The 24,864-nt window shown below is 36.2% G+C and overlaps 1 protein-coding gene across 1 annotated transcript in view; it reads right to left on the reverse strand.

Moving 5' to 3' along the window:
* The window catches only part of NETO1 (neuropilin and tolloid like 1), a 60,650-nt gene extending 37,294 nt beyond the window's left edge, over positions 1-23,356 (reverse strand). The window contains exons 1-4 of the mRNA XM_042840095.1: positions 23,329-23,356; positions 19,865-19,918; positions 18,248-18,385; positions 11,559-11,807 (exon numbers count right to left, since the gene is read on the reverse strand). Coding sequence (XP_042696029.1) covers positions 11,559-11,807; positions 18,248-18,385; positions 19,865-19,918; positions 23,329-23,356 — 469 coding nt within the window. The remainder of the gene's footprint in view (positions 1-11,558; positions 11,808-18,247; positions 18,386-19,864; positions 19,919-23,328) is intronic.
* Between the last annotated feature and the right edge of the window lie 1,508 nt (positions 23,357-24,864).

Below are 24,864 nucleotides of genomic sequence, written 5' to 3' on the forward strand. Positions count from 1 at the left end.
ATCAGCATTAAAGAGCAAAACAATTATGTGAGTAATTTGTTGCATTCTCGTTTAATATTAATTTTGACTTAGAGTTTAGAAATGAACTACACAAAATAAAGGAAAAGAAAATTCAAAAGCAAACCGGAAGTGGTATCATACAATCTTTTATTAACCCACATACCGCAACCAGCAGATTTGATAACATTGTCTCTTGAGCTTCAACTATCAGATAACATCTGGCAAATTATGTTTGTAAGTCCGGTTACACAACAACTTCTGGCTTCTCACTGTCATCTACGGGGCTGATATGTGACTAGAATAGCACATTTCATGCTGCCTGCTTTTGTCATGCTACCACAGATTTTTAATAATGGATGTTCCATGCCATTCATTTATTTGAATCTGAATTCTCAAAAAAATATTTGGCCATTCTGTTCTCATCATCTTTCTCATTATTTGAGCAGTCTTTCTTAACATCAAACACAAAATAGTCTTTTGATATCAAAGCATTCAAATAACCTTTATGTATATCTAGCATAACATCTCTGAAGTAATATTTTTTGAGAGTTATTGAATAGCATTTGCTTACTTATTTCTGGAAATCTGCCATTATTTTCCTTCCTCTCAGATAGTATTTTCATTTATCTGGTAGACTATAAATATCAAAATTTTTCTGTAACTGCAAGTCCATTTTACACCATGTAGCACAGACTAAAACATTTTTGCTCACTGAAGTTAAATTCTCTACAAATCTATTTGAGGAAACGCTAATATCAGACCCTCATTTACCTAGTGAGTTCTAAACTAAGCTGCTACCATTCAAAAAAGTGCATTTGGCATAACTGAGTAGAGTCTTCAGAGCAAAAAGAAAACTGAGGGAACAGAATTACTTGATTTCAAAAGGTTTTTGTGAATTTGAATATTTATGATATTTATTATACTGTACATTTTTTGTAAGAAACTGAACATGTGGACAGATGTAATTTAGCTCACAGTAATGTTATTGACATAGTTATGAATAATCAGTATAATTTTAATTAAAAAATATCAATTAAACTGTATGTCCTTAAAATTGCAAAGCACTCTTTGGTTAGATTAGGAATACCACACCAGAATGGAAAACTAGACTTAATCTAATGTCTCTGACTATGCAAATAATATCACTGATATGACTACAGTCCCATCTTTACACTGAAGAAGAATTTGTTCTGTTTAGGTGAAATCTTTTCAGTGTTGTATAAAGTTGTAGACAATGCTTTTATGAATAAGATTGCACTAATTAAATCAACACTGTACTGCAGTGAAATCACTTTGAAAAATAAGATGCACTTTTTGGGAATACATGAAGGATTAAGGAATTCTGTTTTCATTTACTAATCATAAATACAAAATTTGAAAGTAGTTTTAAGTATCACCTTTTATTAATAAATTGAGAATATAACCTTTTAACAGAATGAAATTTCTAGCAAACAAGATTTCTTTTGCTTTGTACTTAAAGGGGAAAGAAAATGCACACAGTGCAAACACATAAAATGTAATTGGAAGATAATTAATTGCCAGACCCATAAAGAAAATAATCATTTTTAATTCATATCTTCCTAAATCCAATTTTACTTAAATTCTTTTTCTTTCAAGAGACATTTTAGCATCAAAATGTCTTTACACTAGCTCCTAAATGAATTGAGAAAAAAAAACCAAAACGATATTTTAAGTGTCTGCAGAGTGCTGGATAAATGAATGAGGTGACTAAGGAATAAGTAAATTAATGATATGCAAACACAGCTGCCAGCTCCCACCATATAATGTGGAAGATAGACACCACTCTATGGAAAATCTGTAGCTGACCTAGCTCAGACTCAAGAAATTTTTTTCTTCATTTTTGGAAAGCATGCAATATACATAACTTCTCAATCCTGACTTCTACTAAATTCCAACACCAGATAGGGTGAGGAAATGAGATTTTGTAAACAGCTCAAGACACTGAAGATCATCATGACTTTTGCTTGGTAGTTCTTGTTAGTGAAAATTTTGTCTGGAATTTAATTTCCAATTTTAGAGAAAGGAACACATAATAAAATAAACACACAAAATAATTAAAAAATTGAAAGCAAAAGTCACAGGCCTCTTTTGTTATCAATAATTGTTCCTTTCAAAAAACATTCTCAGACACTTTCATTTCAGAAAGTCCAACTGGCAGTAGTGGAAATGTAGCAAAAATCTACTTGTTTTGTATTCAAAACATTAAATACAAGGAGAGGAACCAGTAATCATTGCAAGTTATTGCAGAACTTCTATCACTTCATTTTACAAGCGGTATAACTGATTGACGAATGGAACTGGGATAAAAAATGTATTTGAACTAACCAATAACCACATTTGAAAAAAAAAAAAAAAAAGATGCACTTTTACATAAAGAAAGTACTTTCATTTCAGATGATTTTGAGGAAGACAGACAAATCACTAATTGTGGTGTTCTAACACCAACAAAATTCAATTTATTGCATCAGAAAAGAAAAAAAAAGAGAGAGAGAACTGAGAGTCAGTGAATAAACTTAGCATTCTTAAGGTTATATTAGATTTATGGTAATTATTAAATTGACAGTCACCAAATTGATATCTACCACATATTTTGAGTAGCAGTGGAGAACTACCACTGAGCCCTGCTATGTCCTATATTTGGCAATAGAACTTTTTGTCAGCCTTGCGCTTTGGACCTAGAGAATATGCTATATATGAGATTGTAAAGGAGTATCAGTGCACAGAGGGAATTAACGTTAGAAGAAAAACCATTTTTAACCTAGCATACACAAATACTGAACAGGTCTCACAATAATCAAATGACTCTTGCATCAACTTACTATTATCTTCATATCCATATTCCCTACAAAATTTCAGATTTAAAAGTTTAGATTCTTTTAAGATTTCACTTTTAAAAATTCAACTTCTCACTTTCTCTGTTTTTCATGACGATTTTTAGAACAGTATGTCTACTTTTACTATATGTCTAAGTTAAAGTTACTGAGATGGGGTTTGTTCATAAACCCTTAGTGCAGGTAAAGATGAATACAGCAAATAGAGCTTGTCAGCAGCTTATGTTAGTAATTCTGATTTGTCAGAGCTTTGTAATTATGAAGAGTTTGGGAGAGACAGCTGAGAATAATCTCTGTGTTTAGAAACTTAATTCAAGCTCTTTTTTTTCCCCACTAGTTTGATTTGCAGCCAATTTGAATTTGATGCATTTACTAATTTACTATTCATATTGCAAAAATACTCAATTCTAGAAACGGAAATATGACTGACTTTTTCAAAGACTACACTATGCAGAATAAGAGTTCCTAGTTATTGGATAAGAACACTTTTTCTCAGTTATGGTGAGTATAGAACTTTAAAACAAAGGTTTGTTTCAATTTCTTTAAGGACAGTTAGGCAGAAGAACTATACAAAGAAAGCAAAAATCTGTTAAGAAAAGCTGAATATAATAATAAGAAGAATAACAATAAGAAGCCTTAATTATTACTGCTAGATTTGAGAAATACTTCAGTAAATAATGTGATTTTAAAAAAAATCAACAATCACTTATGCAGATGTCAAATTAACAACAAATGATAACTGACAAATGAAAACAAGTGATATAAACATGTTTTTGTACCTAACATAAAAGCATAGTTTTCAATACGGACAGCTAAAGAATCAGACTACTCGCAGGTCTGTGGCTAGAATAGGAAACAGATTCTCTGCCTAACAGTAGAGTCACAGTCATGCTGATTATACAAAAGGACAGAGATCATTGTCAAGATTTACTGGCCATACACCTCAGAAACTTGTAGATTCAATACATAAAGATGAAAATTCAACCACTTAATGAATGGATAAGTAAAGAGGAATTGGACATTCACATTGCCAAGGACACCAAGAGAAAACATTACAGACAGAAGTGTTTCCAGGGTGGGGTCACAATACAATCATCTAGAAATGCATCCCAGTAAAAATAGACCAAAAATTTGACAGATAAGGAAGTCAGATGAGCTATAGTGAACTAAAATATTTTGGATACTTATTTGTTACATATTAGGTAAGAAGTTTCTCATTTTTTTACCTGATGAAATAGGTGTGAAAATATTTGAAGGAGAATTGTGAAGATGACTTATAAATTTTGGAGGTAATATGCTGAATATATACACTAATAATGAAAATGCTCATAGTAGACTAGTTGTTCCAAAGCACTTGTGGAAGAAGACTACCCAGGCTTCTGTTCAGTACAAATTCTTTATTATCTCCCCTATTCTATCACTTCCAAGTGCTTCACAAATATTACAGTCAGATCAAACATTAAAAAGGAAAATAAATGTCTAGGGCTCACTGGTTATTTCTACATTTTAAAGCAGAGGATGACCTCTCTAAATCAGACCTGAGGCTTACCAACTCAGTGTAGTAACTATGTAAAGACAGAAGAGTGTCTCTAGGGGAAAAGCATAACAAAGATAATATTTAAAGAAAATTCTCCTCTGCCTCTAAGATTTCATTTTAATTGTTCTCTATCAAGTAGTAATATAAACTATTTTGAGAAGATGGTGTTGTAAAAATACGGATTAATATTAAAAAAAGTTTGCTTGGATTATTTTTGAACATACATATAAATTTGTTAAATTTTCCTCCTAGGTGATTCTGAAAAGACAAATTCTTTGTCAGGGAAACACTGTTCCTCAGTTAAAAATATTTAGCAATGAAAAACCATAATCACCTTTATTGGTAAGATCACATAAATACCACACATATATGGAAAAGTTTTTCCAGTGGAGATAGAGAACAATTATTTGCACATATAATACTGTAAAATATCCTGCTCAACCTCCTCTAGTATTCTGTGTTCAGTAGTTGTGGAACAGACACGGAGAAGAGACTTGTGGAGGGAAGAGGGACGGTAGTGATGTCAAAAGGAACGTGGCATTAAGGAAGAAGAATTTAGCTTTTGTAACTAAGAAAACTGGCATCTTAAAAAGTATATTGGATATGGTCCTCAGGGACATGATTTAGCAGTGGGTTGTTAGGGCAATATGGTCAGGTTGTGGATAGACTTGATGATCTTTGTCTTTTTCAACTTGAGTAATTTCTATGATTCTGTATGACTATCATCTCCAAGCTTCAATAGGACTTCCATAGGAGTGTCTGAGGCAGAAGATACCCAAATAAAATAAAACACTGAGTTAGAAACATATTGCTTGCAGTCCTGGTGTTAGGACCACACATCTTGGAAAGTCCCTTCACTCCTATGTACGCATAGTCAATGCAAATGCAACTCTTATGCCTCCAGTTAACGCAGTTGTTACCAAACTCTGCAATAGGTTTCTTCTCTTTTTCAATATTAGCCACGTCATCTATTTCTATTACCCTTATTTTTACAGCAAAGTTCATCATAGCAGGGACTTCAGTGTACAGCTTCTTTCTGCTAGTAGTATAATACTTCCAGCATGCAGAGATTTCTATAGCAGGAAGTTCTGCAAGGTATTATTAGAAAAAAAGGAAAAATAAAAATAAAAATTAAAAAAAAAAAAATAAAAAGAGGAAGAAAAGTGATAAAAAGAGGTGACATGGGACCTGAGAATCTTTTGAGAACTTCCATATACTCATTTGTTCCACTCAAGGCATTCTTTTTCTCTTGGTATTTGAAAGAAACTCATTATCTCATTACCTTCCAATATGTATGGTACTGAAATACTCTGACGTAAGCCTACAGTTCATGGAAATTAATGGGGTCTGTAGAACAGAAGAGCGCAAAACAAATTCCCTTGAAAATACATTTATGTAGCTGATCGACGTCCATTCTAACGAGCAAATATATCATACTAGATATTACATGCAATTCATTTTCACTCAGAAGACCGTAAGTCCTAATACATGCATTACAAAAGGCAGTGCAGTGCTGTCTCCTGCACACTTGCATGAACACATTAAAAATTCATAATTCAAATAAGTATTTTATAACAATTTGAAGTTCTGAGGACTAGAAATAAATGCAACAAACTCACACATTAAAAAAAAAAAAAAAAAAAAAAAAAAAATATTGTTCTGGCTCAAAAGCTTAAAGGAAGATTTACAATGACTCATCTTTCACAATGTTAGACAATTTCCTAGAGGAAAAGGCAAACACATATAGTCTCATGCATTCTGAGACAGTTCATTATTTCCCAGAAAACTTAAATGGATTACAAGCTAGTTAAAAATTGTTGTGGCTGATTTTAACTTAGAAGCAATTAGACCAATGTCTGAAGAGAACTGGGAATTAAAGTAAAATGAAACAAAATGAAAAGAAACAAAATGAAACAAAATAAAATGAAATGAAATAAAATGAAATAAAATAACATGAAAGTGAGCAAGATTTCACAAGCACTCTTCACCTGTCCTGGGTGTCTGGGATGCCTAAATACACACAAAGAAGGACAAGGATATTATGTGTCGAAATGACTGTTCTCTAGAATTACAGTTCAATTTAGTTTATCTATCAAACATTTTTCATCATTCCTAAAATACAGACCTACCCTGATCAAGAAGACTTTTTGTTGTTGTTCTTTTTGGGTTTACTTTTTGTTTCCCTCAAGATAGCTGATGTTATTGTTGTATTCTGTCTTTCTAGATCTACTTGTACCAGTGCAATGTGGATGTAAAAGAATCATTGTTCTGAATAGACAGAGTTTTACAGTCCATTTTTGGGGAATAAGAGTATAAAGCTTTTTCAGTTTTCTGTTATCAGGCAGCTGAACAGAAAACATTACTGTCTGACCTTTATATTAACAAGACAAATAAAAACACAGATGGTTTCTACTAAGTGATGGAACTGAAAGTAATGATGTGCTATCTTAAGCCACTGTCCTGCAAAATCAGAGACCAGGATAAACAAAAATCTGATTATTCTAGCTGAGTAGCAGGGATGGAATAAATATGTCCACTCTCGATGTGAATCCTTGTCTATTCTGAAAAATTGAGTCATTTTAAAGAGTGGTTGTCAAGAATAAGTCCCTTCGAAGTACTGCTGGAAACAGCAAGATTAGATGTCATGGTTTTGTGATTTTTGGTTTTCAGTATTCCACATCATAACATCATGTGGCGCACTGGACAAAAAATTTAACATCGTTTGGGAAAATGCTCTTGAGACATAACTTTTTTGGGAGAAAGGAGGACAAGAGATGGAGAATAAGACCCAGAAATGTCATGTATTTGAAAGCTATAGATGTTTCAGTGGTCCAGAGAATAATGAAATAAGAGCAAGGGACATTTTGTGTACTTCACTAACCAATATGTTTTGCATTCAGAATGAACCAAAGACCAACTTCAAAATATTGTAGAATATTTTGAATATCAAATATTAATCAAAATACTGTATTGTCATTTTTTTTTCATACCTGAGATTGGAAAGTAAAAATAAAAGGTTGTATATGTATTTAGAAAGATTTAATAGGTTCATATAGTTTCATTTAGAAATGATTGAAGTTAATCTTTATTTGATAGTAATTCTACTTAACAATAAATATAAAATCAAACTAGTATAAAATGAATGACTAAACTTTTTTTTACTTTTAAAAACATAAAGGCATATAACATGTTTGATATTTTATATCCAAATTGCATCTGGTTGTTACTGGTACTTAGATATAACAAAATAAAAAGCTCTTTCCTTTAACCCAGAGTTTTAACGTTAAAAATATTCAAGAATTATACCATTCAACCTAATCATACTTAACCCTATAGCTTATAAAATCACAAAACCAGAAGCCTACTTTTTTGCAGTTGTCAGTAGTTTTATGGAATCATAGAATCATGGAATCATAGAATCACTCAGTTTGGAAAAGACCTTAAAGATCATCAATTCCAACCATGACTTAACAATATTACCGTAACTCTAACAACCCTCTGATAAATCATGTCCCTGAGCAGCACTCCAAAGGGTTTTTAAACACACTCAGGAATGGTGACTCAACCGTCTCCCTGGTGAACCTATTCCAGTGCTTAACAACCCTTTCTGTAAAGAAGTGTTTTCTGATATCCAACTTAAACCTCCCCGGGCACAACCTGTGGCCATTTCCCCTCGTCCTGTCACCTGTCACCAGTGAGAAGAGATCAACCCGCTCTCATTTAGGCACCTTTCAGACATTGGAAAAGAGCAATAAGGTCTCCCCTCAGCCTCTTTTTCCTCAGACTAAACAGCCCCAATTCCTTCAGTCTCCCCTCGTGGCGCATATTCTCCAAGTGCTTCACAATCCTTATTGCCCTTCTCTTGGACCTGCTCCAGCACCTCAATGTCCTTTCTGTACTGAGATGCCCAAAACTGAACACAGTACTCAAGTTGAGGCCTCACTGATGCCAAGTACAGAGGCAGGATGACTTCCATAGTCCTGCTCACCGCTCCATTCCTGATACAAGCCAGGATGCCATTGGCCTTCTTGGCCATCTGGGCACACTGCTGTCTCATATTCAGCTGACTGCTCATCAGTACATCAAGGTCCCTTTCAATCAGGCAGCATTCCTCCACTCCTCCCTAAGCCTGTAGGGCTGCCTGGGGTTGTTGTGTCCAAAATGTAGGACCTGACACTTATTATCACTTATTTGGTATATGATTATGTTGTTTTTATATAGACTTCTGGAAATTTTTGTCATAAAAGTCATTTGTCCTCCTAGAGTTCATCTTTCAGAATGCTGAAAAGTAATCTGAGGAATGAAAGTGTGGTCTCACTTAAATAGAGTATATGACAAGACAGTGATGTTTGTTTAAAGATGCCTGAAACCCTAACCTGTTGGGAAACTGCTGAAATTAGACTGGCATTTTGCTTTGGCAGAAGAAGTTCTATCTATGTATACGGTTTAGGGCTCCAATCATTTCAAATCCAAAAGTGAAAGAAATTAAACAGGAAAGGTTTAGTAAATGCAAAATACTACTCTATTCCTTAGGATTCTTCTACATAAATTATTTTTTATTAGAACTTAATCTAAACTAGTTTTAAAATGCCTCAGAGCTTTTTCCTTTTACACAGACTAATAGATCTTCATTGGAACATTTGTCTAGATGCCCTTATTGATATTTTTTCAACTTCCATCTATTGAGCTGTTTCTGTACACCCTGGAGACAAAGTAAATAATCTCTCTCTCTACTTTTCCATGTACTAGTCAAATAATAATAAATGGTTACAGCTTCAATTTAGCCAAATTTACTTACTTATTTTGTAAATCTTATCATACACAACACCACAAACACCCACACACTCAGCACTACGTTTCTTTCATCAACAAACCAACACATCCATCAGACACCAAGAGCAAAAATGGCAACTGAGGAAGTTTTGGGGAATTCTGGGGGACAATTCACATGGGGAAACATCAAAGAGTGCTGCTACAAAAAAAGACAATTGTGTAGTGCTTACCACAAGAGTGAAGGAAGCCTCTTACACAGAGCTGTAAGTACTTTTTACACCCATACAGGTAGAGGTAACAAACTATCACTCAGCTATCATTAAGCTGCTCCAGATACCAACAATTGTCAAATTACTTTCAGTCATATTCTTGAGGTTCTTTAAAAATAAGTCAGCTGTATTTTTTTCTTCTGACCTTTCCTTTGTAAATAGTTTAATTGCAGAAATAGTCAAAGATGGATTTAGATGCTACTTTCTAGAGGCAATGCCTCTCTTTTACACCCTCTTGAAAGCTGTCAGTCATTGATGAGTTGACAGCAAACCCTTGAACTGCAAATACTTGGACAGTACATCTCAAAATATGAGGCCTGATCCATTCTTATATCACAAAGAACTGGTCAAGCAGTTCATCCAGAATGTGATCTGGATCCTGTTACTGAGGATTAATGAGGCAGCAGTGCTGCTTTGCACTTGTAAAACTAACCATATTCTCATTTTGGCCAGTATTCATAGAAACCCTTTATCATTTACAAAGCTTCCTATAAAAATCTAAGAGGAAAAAAAAAAAAAAAAGACAGCTTTTCCATCTGAAGTCTGGAATAACTCATGCTGTTACAGAAATTTAACAGCATTGATCTCCATGTAGAAATCCACCTTACATCAGAAGAAAATAAATGAGAATAAAACATTGTCCATGAAATAATCATTTGAGAATTTTTTTAGACAAACTAAACTGCAGGTCATGCTATGGACATATTTTCAACCATATCACAAATCCCTTTGAAAAAGAAGGAAATGAAATCTGAAGCAAAGAACTTCTGGGGAAGATGGAGAGGAAAATGGCAAAAGTCCAGAGAGCCATGGCAACTGAAACATACTAATTTAACTCACTTTTCAGAGACAAGTGTGTAAGGATATAATGCAATTTCATGTATTATCTTGCATCTACAACATATACATCTACCTGTTTATAGGTTATTTCCTACAGAAATTCTGTGTTCTGTTGCTCTTTGAATTATCTAAGTATGCTTTCCCTCTGGAAACCAGAATATTTGACATTAAAGAAGATTGAACTACTCTAATTAATTTTATAACTATTTTCTTTGCATTAGAGAAATAAAGCCACATAGAAGAACATTCAAGTAGCCTTGGTATTTTCTGTAATGCTGCTGGAATAATTAAGCAAGCAGAATCTGAGGTTCTTTATTTTTAGCAGAGATATATATATACATATATATATCTATATCTATATATCTATATCTATATATCTATCTATCTATATATATATACATATATATATATATGTATATATATGTCTATAAAAGAATATTTTTCCACCTAATACAATAATTTAATTGAATCAATGGTGACATACTTGATAAAATTACATTATAATTGTAGTGCTTTAGAGCAAGCTATATTAAGGTATGACTCATCACTCAATACATAAGAAGGTACAGAAGCACGTCAAATCCAGCAGTTCAGTGCAATATACTGTAGCTTCAGCCAAAAATGAAATTTAAAGGCAGCAATCTTTTGTTGATAAGTGGGAGAAAAAACAGTTGGAAAGCATGACCATGAATTTTATTTTAATTTGATGAATTAAGTTTTAAAAGTGACAAGTGAATAGCTGTATAATTACAATTAAGATTTACTTAATACAATTTAGTATTTCACACTTTTCTGGCAAAACATATGAAATCACTTTATTGAAAAGGGAGAACTAGTCCACTCTTCAACTGGTGAAATAATTGGCAAAGTGGAAATGCAAAGATGGAATTTCCTGAGGTAGTTAGTTTTTTTATTAGAATACTTTATCAATAATAATTTTGAAGGATAAGCTGTACAGTGTAACAGTCAGGCATAATGCACAGCATTTCCCATGAAATATTTTGAATGATTTACTGTAATAGAATTTTGTTGAAAACAATTCTTATAAAACTGCAGAGCCAGAGTATATGTATGTTGGATAGAACTGTACTGAAAAGTTCTTGCTTGAATAAGCCCTACTTATTACGTGAAATGTATCTTCTATTATCTCCTATCTATTAATAATTTCTTTGATATTAAAGATAGACCCCATTAAAGATATTAAATAACATACCACTATACATTGTACATCGTAAGCAAAGTTAAAAGCAAAGTTCTCTATCAATAATTGTGATGTTTTATACTTACCAGGTGTAAAATTATATCGAGCAGAAAACCCCATAGATTCCAGCTCACCATCAGCAAAAAATTTAATCCACAGAAATCTGCCACTGGATTTTATCATAGGTGGATTTTGCTGTCCACAGAAACGTCCAATGATTGGAGAAAAGCCAAAAGGTCCATCTCGCACTTCAATGTGGTCAAATTTACATTCCCAAGAAGGCTCTATGGAATATTTTTCATCAAAGTGTAGTTCAATGCATTGTCTAGGGGCAGCTGGAGATGGAAAGAAAATTACTGTATTATTTTCTAAAGCAAAATCCTTCAAACTTGATACAAAATTAAGAGAATCAAACAATTTTTATACACCTTAACATACGAATTTTAACATTGTCCATAGACAAAACAAAACAAAATAACCCCTTTCTATGTTTGAAAATTATTACTTAAAACAACAACAACAACAACAAAAAACACATTGTTTTACTCATCTATTCACAGAAAAATGTGTAATTTTTTAGTAAAATTAAAGGAGATATCTATGACGTAAAGCAAAATATAATTTAGGAACAATTATGTAAAACACAACAGCTTTCTAAGAATCTTATGTATCTGAAAAAAACAGCCTTGTCTTCTATTTGAGGGGAAATATGAATCAGAATACTTTTAAAATTAATACAAAGATGAAGAAAAGTCTGTTCGGAACTGTGGTATAGCACTAAGCACAAATTCTGTTCCCATACATACGGTAGTCAATGCAGGTCTGAGTACAATTCATACCAATTATCTCATTAAAACATGGAAAAGTAAAGTTAATTCACATTTAAGAATGAAGATGAAGCAAAAGTAATTTACTAAAGAGCAAAAAAATGTTATTTAGAATAACCTTGAAGAAACTTTATAGTGGCCATTTTGGACAAAACAAACAAGCAAACAAACAAACAAACAAAAAACAAAAACACTTTAGCGATAGGTACTAAAAATCTGAATTTCACAAGGCCAACTAGTTTTAGGATCAAAATGTTGCTGTAGCTTACTCTCCTCTGCTTTTGCTTATTTTCCAACAAAGCCAAGACAAGGATTTTTTCAGTCAACCTCAGTTCTTGCTAAAGGATCGAAGAAAATCACATCAGCTTACAGAGTGCCCAGGGAAGAGTTTTTATCTTTCCACCAGGTCTCCCATGCTTAGAGGCTGCTCTGCTCTAAGAATGGAGCGCTGACCATTCATCAGCTCTGCTTCTCCACTGCTAAATAAAAGAAGGCCAGGGAGTGAGTCTAGAAGCTGGCAACCGACAGTTCTCACTCCATAACCATTAAAATCACCTGCTAGAATGATTTTGGCCCGTGACAGTCAGAATTCCAAGAAAGCCTTCTTAGGCATGATGTGGTTTTCCTCATCAGCCAAGGACCATTCACAACAAATGGTTTGGATCTGTACTGGTCACTGGGAAGATGAAAGGAGCTTATATGTTCCTGCAGATTTGCACCAATCAGTCTTAAACCCAATGAATGCTTCCCAATTTATTGTAGTCTGTGTCACAAATTTCTCTGCACACTAGCTCAAAGGATGATGGCTCTTTTCTCCTGACTCTTCTCAGGAATGCAACACTTTCTGTTTCCAAAATTACAGTGACTGTGGTGATTACAGAAGACTGGGCAGAGATTGAAAGGGATACTAAGTAAGCATTCATGCTACCTTTTCTCTACTTTTATATGCACTTCCCTGCTTCATCTTAGAGCAAAAGGTTAAACATTTTGTTGCAATAATCTACCAAAGTGATCCAGACCTTCCTGAAAATGATAACAAGAGATAAAAACACAATTCAAACTCTCAGCTTTATCTACACTTTAGAAACAAACAAACAAAAATCTTTTCACAGTTTTACTCTGAGATCAGTAAAAGGTTTCCTTGCTATAAGCAAACTAAAGAAAGCAGGCACTCTATGAATATATACCTTGTGTCACAGCTTTCTTTCTGCAACAGTGTATGCAAATATAATCACAGTAAGCCTTATGGAAATACAGTGACTAAAATAATGACTAAGAACAAAGTATGCATAAGTACTCACACACACAGACACACACGAAAATCAAGTAAACAGACAGGAAAAAAATAAAAAAAGAAAAAGAAAAAAAGAAAAAAAAAGAAAAAAAAAGAAAAAGAAAAGAAAAAGAAAAGAAAAAAAAAGAAAAAAAGAAAAGCATTTATTCCATACTGGATTGGAATCCACTGTCTAATCAAAGGAGGAGGGATGAAATGATCCTCATTCACAGGTAAATCACATTCACATCTAACATCTTCGAATCTTATTTTGTGACTACAGTATCACAGGAAAAGTTTCTGCTGTGTTCAAATGAATTTCATAGTGAAGCTTTATGTTGAAGCTACCTCAGAAATTTCAAATCATAAGTTCTTCTGTAGTTAACTTCCAATTATGTTTCTTCAAAGACATTTAATATGGCAGAAAAGCTACTTAATGTTTACATTTGTCATCTTTTAAATCTAATTATCTTTTACAAGAGCTGTACTAAGATTTTACAAAAAAAGTCATTTGAGTTCCAGCTAAAGAAGAACATTTGCAACAAAACACACGATTAGGATTTAGATTCTGATCAGTCTCTGAGACTGTAAGTGACAAAGGAATTTAAGCAAAAAATGTTTCAATTTACCAGACAGCATAGAAATGAAAAATCAAACATCATCTATCTGGGATACTACAGTACTAACAGTTTCGAATGATCCGTAGTATTTCTGGTTGTACAGCTATTGTTGATGGGAAAGACACTTACAATCTCCTTTGAAAGAGGAATTTTTCTTTGTTTTGATGAATATTTTTGAACACAGAAAATCAACCTGAAATATGAAAGAACTTTGAGAGGTGATAATTTTTATACAGGTTAATATCTAGGAGTAAAGAGTTTAATGTCTTTAGGAAAAAACATGGAAGATTTTCAAAAAAACTTACTCTGAACTTCCACAAGGATATAAAGTGTAAGATTTACTTCATAAGTGAAGCGATGCTTTCCTTCATAAGCAGTTCTGGTCCATAACTCTATTTATACATAAGCATTTATTTAGTAAAAACTGAAGAGCTGATAAAAACATATAAGTATTAACATTATTTATTTCCAAAACAGCTCTTAAAATATACTACGTAAAGTATGACGGTCCTACTGCCCACATATTTTTAACACCAACAAAAGATTGCTTCTAAAAAACTCCTATTTGGTTTTCCAAATTTCTACAGTACGTGTGCCCAATTTTCTGCAGTCTGGCAAAGTCTAGTGCTGCTCCTGCGTTTGTTCCAAGCAGCTGTGAATTTTGCCAGGTAAGAGTCATGAACATGTGAAACAAGGGTAAAATTAGTCCCAGCGGAGAACTTAATGTGTACATTCAGCTATTTCCTATGTTCTCTATATGCCCAGTAGGATTGAACAAAAAGCAACAGCAACAACAACAAAGAAAAAAAAAATCTTGATTCATATTGAAAGGTAGATGGGACTCACCAGAAGCTGCTTTATAGCATAAAATTTTTTGTACTGAGTCCATGACTTCTGGATGACCTAAAGCACTTCTTTTAGAAAGGCATCCAACCTGGACTTCAAAAAATTCTGCTTGTTCCAAAAGTTAATTGTCATTACAACCAAACGAGAAGTGAAAAAATGAAGGAAAAGAAAGAAAAAGGAAAGAAAAAAAAAAAAAGGAAAGAAGGAAAAAGAAAAAAGAAAGTTCTAGCTGTTTGATCTGTTTGCAACTTTGACTGCTAGTATAGACTCTACAATCAAAAATCCTCTTCACTTTTAAAAGCTCACTGTGTATGATCACGGCAATTTTTGCCAGCTTTTTACTTCACCAATATAATTTTGAAATGATAAAAGGCTTGCATACACTTAAGATGACTTAAAATATGGGGGAAAACTTGCATCGTGAGATGAAAATCAATTTTATTATAACAGACTATCTGCTGCAGTGCTCACTTGAATCCTTTAAAGTCAGTCAGAATTGTATTTGTGGGAAGCCATCAGAATTTACCCTTGATAGTACTTGATAGCAAAAAATGAAGGAAAGAAAGAAAGCATGCAGGAAAGGACCTGCTGAGCCATATATGTATTTATAGTCGGTTACACAGTAGTCAAAACTCTATGGTACTGGCACAATGAGCTAAGAAATGCAAAGAAGAGATCTCAGTATAGGAATGCTAGTCTGGATCACATCAACAGTCCCTGTCATTTGATACTTGGAAGATAACAGCAGACAGAAGCTACTCCAAGCATGCTGAATCTCAATAATAAATATAGGAATGAGATGTAAAGAGAGATGTTTATAGACATTAATGTCTTGGATTAGAAAATATTACAACGTACAAAAGATATGCAAGAATATCTTCATTGGCTAGCCTTCTTTGTCATTTTATGCTGTCTTTATCAGTTGTAAAAAGAGTTGGAACAGATACATTACTTTAAGTACAGAAGATTATTTTTTTCTACTTCAGTGTGTCTCCTTTTGGCCTTTTCCAAAACTGATACTACTGAAAGTATAGTTTCTAAGACATCTCTACATTTTGGTGTTTTTTTGAAAACATTCTATTCTTGACCGTTTTGGAAGACAAAAATAGGCAGAGTCAAAGGTGTTGTGCAGTATGCATGGTTCCCACTAAATTACATATTACAGATGGCATCATCATAGCTTTTAAATTATCCAGTTGGAATCCAGACTCCTCAGTACAGTTGGACAAGAAGCAAGAAGCCTAAAATCGATTTATCCCATAGAATATAAAGATGTCTGTTGAATTCAGATTATTTCCTGCACTGCGTAGAAATTACCACAAAATTGTCAACATATAATTTCACCATCTAGAACACAGATGTTTGATTAAATATTTCCTTCCTATACTTTGACATTTCCAATTTGAGCTATTCTAAAGCAGTCTATTTTAATAGCAGATTTTACCACTTTTCATTGTATTATCTTTTCATAAGTAGTTAAAATAATAAAGACAGGTCCTTACAATAAATATTTTTCTGGCACCTTCTTACTAACAGAAGGAATTCCTCGTGGCTTAAGAGACTGGATTATGGTTTACAGAATTGATGGGTTTTTATTATTGTTGTTGTTGTTTTTCTGTTTGTTTTTTCCCACCACCTTTCTCTTTGCGCCTCAATTCCTAGAAAATAAAACAGGCATGTTTCCTCCCCTCCTTAGAGCAATGTTGAGATCATTTCACTGCAGTGTGCAAAAAGACCTGGATGTAGCAACATAAATGATACAAAAATATCACAAAAATATAATACTAAGTAGAACATATGGACCCTATATATTCATTATTATTATTGATTTTCATTGCTGTTTTAAAAGGATTTTTAAGCTATGAAAGAACTGAGATGCTTACCATACATCTGCTTAAATTCCAGACATATATTGGAAGAATTATGGAAGACTGTAGAAGCATAAATTTATCTCAAAGGGCTTGTTGACTCCTTTATTTATAACCATCTCTTTACTTCTGACTTCAGTCAGTTTACTTATCACTAAAGTATAATTCAGATATCTCATTTATTTATTTATTTTCTTTTCAAACTATACAACATTTACCATCCATCATTTCCCTGAAAGATTTTTATGAAATATGTTTCTATTTATTTTATGAAATATATTTATTTTATGAATTATGTTTCTACTCAGCACTAGGTTTGGAAAGACAAACTGTATTCTCTAAGTGTTTTTTGGAGGGTTCTAAAGCAGCTAATTTAGTTAGAATGATCTATACAGCTTTCAGAATCTCTCTTGGAACAATCAGCATCTTTAAAAAAAAAATAAGTATTTCTACAATTCCTGATTCCAGCACGTTGAATTAATAGTTCTGTCCAACTCAGCATGGATAGGGCAATCACCAGTGTAGCATTTTGCATGTAATCACAACTTATTAATCTTTTTAGCTTCAGAGTTCTACCACTTCTGTTCCTGATTCATCTTTTCTGTTACTAACTTCCAACAGTATCTAATCTCTTCTTACCTTCAGCAGATTCCTTATACAAGAATCCCTTCGCATCCATTTTTCTAAGATTCATGAAAAGAAATTACAGGTATGTAATAAGCCTTTTTTACATCAACTCCAGACCTTCAACTATCTACTCATTGAGAACTGAATCTTACATCTACTATTTTCTGTGCTGTTTTTCGTAGTTGTTGTTTCATTTTGTTAATCTCCTTATTTTCTTATGATTACTTGGGTAGAAAATATTTTTATACTCACTGTATGGATGTTTTCTGCATAATCGTCTTTACTGTACTTCACCTAGCTGTGCTTGCCATCCCTGATTCAGTTATGACATGTTTAAAAATTGATATGAGGAGTCAAGAGCATTTTAGTTTCCTGTGTTCATGCCTTTTATTCATTTTAAATATTCTGGTTTCTATTGTATTACAGATTTTAGGTTCTATTCATTCTCTAAAATACTGTTTATTCCTAAGTGACTTATGTATACTAAGCTATTTTATTAGTCTGTTAGGAAAGCTAGCATTTTCCAGTATTTCCTAGTATGCTTTCCAATGTTTTTTAATTTTTTTATTAAAAAAAATTGCTGAGATAGAACTTTTCTAAATCTTGCTTCTTGATGCTATCATGAACTTAGAAGCTTTATCTACCCTTCACATACAGCAAAATAAAATACTTTTTTGACAGTTGATAGACTACAAAGATTCATTGACTGTTCACCTTCTATAATGTAGACACACTCTCTGTCAGGAGGATACTTGTTGGGATAATTGGGAGAAGTGAAGATGCCTCCTTCCGCATATTTTGTCCAAGTTCCACACTGCACTGGTTTCTGTCCTTCGGCAGTAGTCTGCTTTTCTGTGAAATGATGACATTAAAAATCATATGGTTAGTTTAAAAATTATGACGGCTATTTGACACTTTGAACTCCTCTACAGAACAAAATAGTTCCATCTGATGGTGGTCTCAGCTTTTTCCAGTTGTGTCTAAGTATGATCATTGACCTGGAAGAAAATTAGACTGTTCTTTATGGATATTCTCCCTCAAAATATTTTTTTCAAAGCAGAGAGGAGTCTTGAATATCTGAGGGAAGTCATCCTTACATCACCTTTTAAATTACATGCTCGAGAATCGAAGACATGAGTTTCTCACTTGTGTAGTTCAAAAAATCCAAGTGTGTGCCTTCTCAACAAGACACAAAATTAAGGAAACAAACAAGCAAAAAAAAAAAAAAAAAAAAAAAAAAAAACCATTCCAGAATTCTAATAGAACTGTTTTTAATTCACAGTGTTGTGAGCCTAGATTGACCTGACAGAGACAGGGTCACAGCCCAGAACTTTCCTCCTCCAAGGTGAGTCATCAGAGAGCAGGGTCAGTCCTCATTTGCTAGCCCTGAAACTTCTGTGTTCCCTTTCTGCACATTGGCAGAGAGCTTGAAGACTTTAAGATTTTAATCTTTTCAGGCTGAAAAGGATGAAGAATTGCTTTCTGGACATTGTGCTTTAACTAGTAAGCCAAAATAAGATGGATTTATTGGAGGAAAAAAAATTTAGACTTGAAGGGACAGCAGGCTCTAGGAAATGCACCAGGTTTTAGAGTTCACAGGAATCAAAAATGGCCTCCTATGCTTAGCTCCCAGCCAGGTGCCTGTATCCAAGTCTGTCCCACCAAGACTTTCATGTTCAAGGCCGAATTATTTGAGGTTCTTAAGATCAATGGAGGGAGACAGGCACCTTTCAAGCATGATTTTAACCACCTGAGATCTGCCTTAGATTCTGCATGCATTTCTCTTTCTTCATGGTCCATATACAAGTTAAGAATGAAATGGATCCTGATCCTCTGAAATGAATTCAGGTTTGCAGGGAGTGAGCATTCAGACATACATTCAGACACACACTGTGCTGAGCATCCTCCCTGCTTGACCATCAGCTCACTTAGCATGCAGGGTTTTGAAGGCCGTGTTTCTATCCCCACGCTGCACAAGGAGCCAGGAAGCCTGATTTCACATTTTGAATTCTATTTCAGCAATCAAAAAGATTTTGAGACAAAATTACTTGGTACCAAATATGAACACTTAGTCTGAAAGAGAGGGCACTTTGCAACCACTAGATAAGGTCAGGTCGAGCCTTTAGTTAAATTTAGCCATGGATAAGGTCACTAACTTGTTAAAAAATCACCACTGGATTTTTGGCAGTTTACAGACTGAAAACAAATGAACAAGCTACAGACACTGGAAGTAGGTGGACTACAAACAATTTCCAGACCTACATTAACAACTTGCATCCAAACTTAAGACTGTAATATAATATCTGAAAAACAAGTCTGAAGTTTACATACCTGTTCCTTTTTTGGTTGCCCCAGACAAATGTAGGATGATTAGACTTGCTACGACTGAAAGAGAGATTTGCATTAGATATAATAGTGTAATAGTGTCTGCAATCAAATCAAATGTAAACATCTGAAAAGAACACAAATTAAATAGAATTACTGTAAAAAATTCAGTATTTCATGTGTACTTGTATCCTTAAGTTTCACTTTTCATATGAACTCATTTGCATGTAATCTGCCCACGTAAGTGTTTATCTTTGTAAAAGTATTCAAATAAAGAGGAGGACTATTTGGCTTAAAATACAATTTCCAAGCATTAATGTTTGCCTCTTATTTTATTTTCCCTTTTTTAATATTACAAAACATTTTAGCAATATTTATTTATATAATCATAGCTTGGGCCAGTAATAAAAAAAAAAAAAAGCTGTATTCACCCAAAGTAGACAAAGACCTATTAAGTTTCAGTGCCACTGAATCACTTTGGTTTCTTATCAAGGCATAATAAAATTAAAAAATAAGCACTGGGACTTTGAAAGAAGTGAGGGCTGAGGTTTTCATATGCAAATCCTCAGTGAAATAAATTATTGTGTGTATTTAATAGTCTCATTAATTTAGTTTGTTTGACTTGACCAGAGTATGTTGCTTTATGCAGCAGTTAAGCTTCTGTTTGTTTCATAAATAATCTCCAACCATGATAGGACAGATGTGGCTCTTGGGAACAAATATAGAATTCAATTTGGAGACAATTCTTGAGTTTTGGGTATTACAGAATATAATGTTTCAACTAGAAAAAGCTAAGAGGGAAATGTTCAGATCAATAGTAGTTCAGATAATTTTGCTTCAGAAGACCAAAATAACTAACCAGCTCTCTGATGAAGAAATCACGGAATGATGATGTTGAGGCATTGGCACAGCTGCCCAGAGAAGTTGTGGTGCCCCATCCCTGGAGGTGCTCAAGGCCAGATTGGATGGGGCCCTGGGCGGCTGAGCTGGTGGGGGCAGCCCTGCCCTTGGAACGTGGTGGGGCTGGGTGGCTTTGAGGGCCCTTCCAATTTTAAGCCATTCCATAGTTCTATGATTTTTTTTCCCACCTCCCTGGTCTTCTCTAGCTATTTCCGGGAGAAAGTGGGATAGCAAGAGCATGAGTTCCTGGAGTGCTCAAGATTTTTACCCCAGTGAGTTTGGCATAAAGCCCAAACTTAGTGCCCAGGCAAGACTAAAGTTAAAGTGGAGATGAACTTGCCTGTTTATCCTGAGTATTTTGGATACATCAGCTTGTGTTTGTATCGTTGACTATATGGAGGAATTGGTGGTCTTCAACACATATAACTGAATGATGTGCTTTCCTATTCTTACCCTCAGTGGTCCTTCTGGAAATAGCTTAGCTTTGAGATTTATTTCTATGCCTTTGACCCTTCCCATGTGACAGAAGGTTTTAGGTGTGCACGTCGACTACCTCATTAAGCAAAAAAAGGTTAAAGTGCTGGGCAAATAAAGTCTTGGCAGCACATTCTCCATTTCTTGGTCAGGCTCACAGTCCCTGTGTCTTTCTGATTCTCCCAGCTAACAGAGACAGGATGTTGGCAGGGCTGGTAGTTAAAAACTCTTCTGCATCTTGGGCATTCAGTGAGAACATCGCATCTTCTGCTCAGATCTGGATGCTACCCAACCATTCATGCCCTTACGCTCCTCAGGGATGGATTCTGGAAATGCATTCTTGCTGGGATTCTGACCATTGGCTATGTCAGAATCTGGAGGCAATGAAGGTTTTGTGCGTTGCTCATTTACTTAGTTGTGTTTCATGCAGTGAACACACTGCATCTATGTGCATAATTCTCACCAGCTGAAACCAAATTTCTCCTTAGTTAAGGAGGTTTGGTGCTAGAATGTGGAGACAGCATTCTTTATGAAAGCTAGAATGGGCAGAACAGTAGCTTAACAAACCCTATGTGAGAAATGTTTCTTCTAAGGCTATTAATCACAGTTCATGTCTTTTTCTTAAAGGGTCCCTTTATCTATCAACTCTTCTTTTCTAAATGTTAAAAACTGAAGTCAAGAAAATTAAAGAGACTTGGTCCAAGTCACTGAGATATAATTACAGATATGATAGAAAAACACAGGTCTTTTCAATTCCAGCTAACCGCTAGAAAGAGTGCTTCCAAGTTGCAGAGCTGTGTTATTCCAAAGCAGGGAGCTACACTGACTTATCATCACAGTCAAAATAAATTTGACAATAAAATGTAAAATGAAAAAAAAAAAAAAAAAGAGAGAGAGATGCAAAGATTTTTTTCTGCATATATATCATATCCATCACTTGAAATGAAATACCTCTCACGTCTAAAAAAAAAAAAAAAAAGATTTTTTTCTTGACATGGTGGCATTAACACCAGCATTGCCAAAATACATATGGTGCCAGAAAGTAATTAAAACTGGAGGGTTGACAGGGAAAGATAACATGATACCTTTCACTCAAGCAGTCATGATAGTCCATTCTATGCTATGATCTCTTGCATTTTTCTTTTTCAAACCATCAGAAAAGAACATTTTCACAGGAAAAAAATAAAATAAAAAGACCCCTCCAAAGAGACCAATCACACTGTCTTTACACATTCAAAGCTGTCACTTGGGAATCTTTAGCAGTACACCAACAATATTGACATTATCTGGGTTTGGGAATTATTTCAAAGAGTTTCCACCAAATTTCTTGTTGCATTCTCTCTGCCTTCTCCCTCTCTTTCCTCTCCTAATCATCAGTGTGATTATAATCACACTTTCTATTTCCACTGATTGCGCATCTTTGAATCTTTATGGATTTGTGCGTTTTCCCATTGCAAACCTCACATTAAGAGGTTTATCTCTCTGCCAGGAAGCCTTTTGGAGGCTATGATTTGGCATGAATGTGGTTTAGCCTAGTGAAGAGTTTTTGGAAAACCTACACCCAGTCGTAGCACTGCTGTTTTACAGGTGTGGGCGCATAGCAAGGTGGTGAAAGAATTGTACCCCTCCAGCAGTGAGGATCCTCTCCAAAACTGTGTCAGGAGGAGGGGGTCCTACCACGCAGCCCGAGGTCTCGGTGCGTTTCTGTGCCCCCCGTTGCTCGGGGAGGACCCCTCTGGGGGTTGGGGGGGAACAGCCGGCGCAGAGCCCACGGGCGATGGGCGCAGCGCTGCTGGAGCCTCGCACCCCATGGCCACCCCTGGGACCTCCGGTTCTAGTCACGAGTGGGGCAGCAGGGGTGCCGCTTCCCCTCTCCCCCACAGCACGCAGAAAGCCATTTTCGCACCCAGGTGAAAACCAACAGACAGCCCGAGCGGGAGCTCGGGGGAGACACAGACCTCCCCCCACAGCACCGCAGGGGGGTGCTGGGGAAGGGGAGAAGGGGGTGCTTTGGAGGGGGGGAGTTTGCCATGGGGTCCCGTAGGACGAGTTGTGGGGGCAGCGGAAGGTAAGGCTAGGCGGGAGGAGATACTCACTGTGAAGGAAGCTGCGCCCATGGGTCATGTCTGTGCCTTACACAAGGGGCTTCGGTCTCCACTAATTCCATTTAGATACGGGAGGACTTCCAGTGGCAGGGAGAGGATGGAAGTAGGAAAAGAAAAAAGAAAAAACAAACAAACAAAAAATCCAAACCAAAACAACAAAAAAAAAAAAACACCAAAACGCGGAGCCCACACACAGCGGAGCGGAGCAGCCCTGCTTCCCGCTCGCTCTCTCCCTCGCCGCCTTCCACCGATCACGGCCGGCTCGATCCCATCACGGCGAGCTCCCGGCAGCACTGCCGGCAGCGGAGCATCGCGGCAGCGGGCACGGCGGCGACCCGCGCCTCCAGGTGCCGGCGAGCGGCGGCGGGGCGAGCCGAGCCTTAGTCCCCAGCTTCATACAGAACCCAGAGCGGAGGGAAACATCTCCTGCAGGACTCCGAGCCCAGCGACTTCCAGCCCTTCGGCTTCTTTTGATGCATTGAAGAAGGGATTAATGGGTCCGTCATCAGCTCCCCGTGCTTGCTCCTCTGAAGGGGTGGGGGTGGGAGGGAGGGAACCCAAAGAGGAGGGGTGGGGGAAGAAAGATTTACCAAATAGGGGATTTAGTCATATTTGTGTGCAATGCGATCCTTATTAGAGAAGAAATCCTTTAAAATCGAACAAATCCATTTTGCAAAAGCCTCTCTCTCCCTGCGCGTTGCGTGGTATCAAGTGGTTGCAGCGGCGAGAGGCTGAAAACACATGGCACCGTCTGAAGTCCTCTCGGGAACGGATGGAGCGAGACGGAGACGGATGAGGGTTAGTGATGTCCCCTCACTGCTCCGGTCCGGGGCGAGGAGCAGGAGGAAACCCTGGAGGCTATTCCACTCATCCAGAGCAGGGGAAGGGAAGGGGAGGGGAGGAACGGGGAGGCGGCAGTGCTGGAGAAGGAACGATTTCAGAACTGGAGAAGGAAGAGTGAGAGAAGAGGGGTCGTTTCCCCTCGTCCCTCAGCTCACGGATGAGGGAAATGCTCTCAGTCCCTCCCTGAGCTGCACCTTATGCCAACCGAAAGGATGTTCCCCTTGGAGAAGAGACTTCTCCATTTGCACGCATGCACTCACAAAAGGGAGTAATAAAAGTTTCTCCTCTAATCCTCCAACCGCAGATACAATGATTGCCTCTTCCAATCAGCCCTTAGACGACAGCAAAATCTCTCCCGTTAGCTTCCCCCCTCCCTCTCCCAAGCTTATCCGCTTCCTCAGCTATATCCCCCCCCACCCCCAGGCCCTCATCCCTCTGGCTGCGGAGGGAGAAGAGGGGCAAATACACTGAGAGTACTGAGACGAGGGGAAAGGATGTCAGCGAGAAAAAGCGGGGCGGACAGAGCAGACTCCCGCAGGAGAGGGCGGCGGATGGAGGGGGCACATAGCACGAGGGAGTGAGGGGAAGGAGGATCTGTGCCATTGGGGTGCGGGGGAAGCGGGCGGCCGCTGCTCCATACCCGCACCTGATGCTCTACGGGAAAAGCGCGTCTGGGGGCGGGGA

Source organism: Centrocercus urophasianus, unplaced genomic scaffold (assembly GCF_019232065.1).
Source record: "Centrocercus urophasianus isolate 14NV4802_14NV808 unplaced genomic scaffold, USGS_Curo_1.0 seq_11, whole genome shotgun sequence".
In the NCBI taxonomy this organism is placed as follows: domain Eukaryota; kingdom Metazoa; phylum Chordata; class Aves; order Galliformes; family Phasianidae; genus Centrocercus; species Centrocercus urophasianus.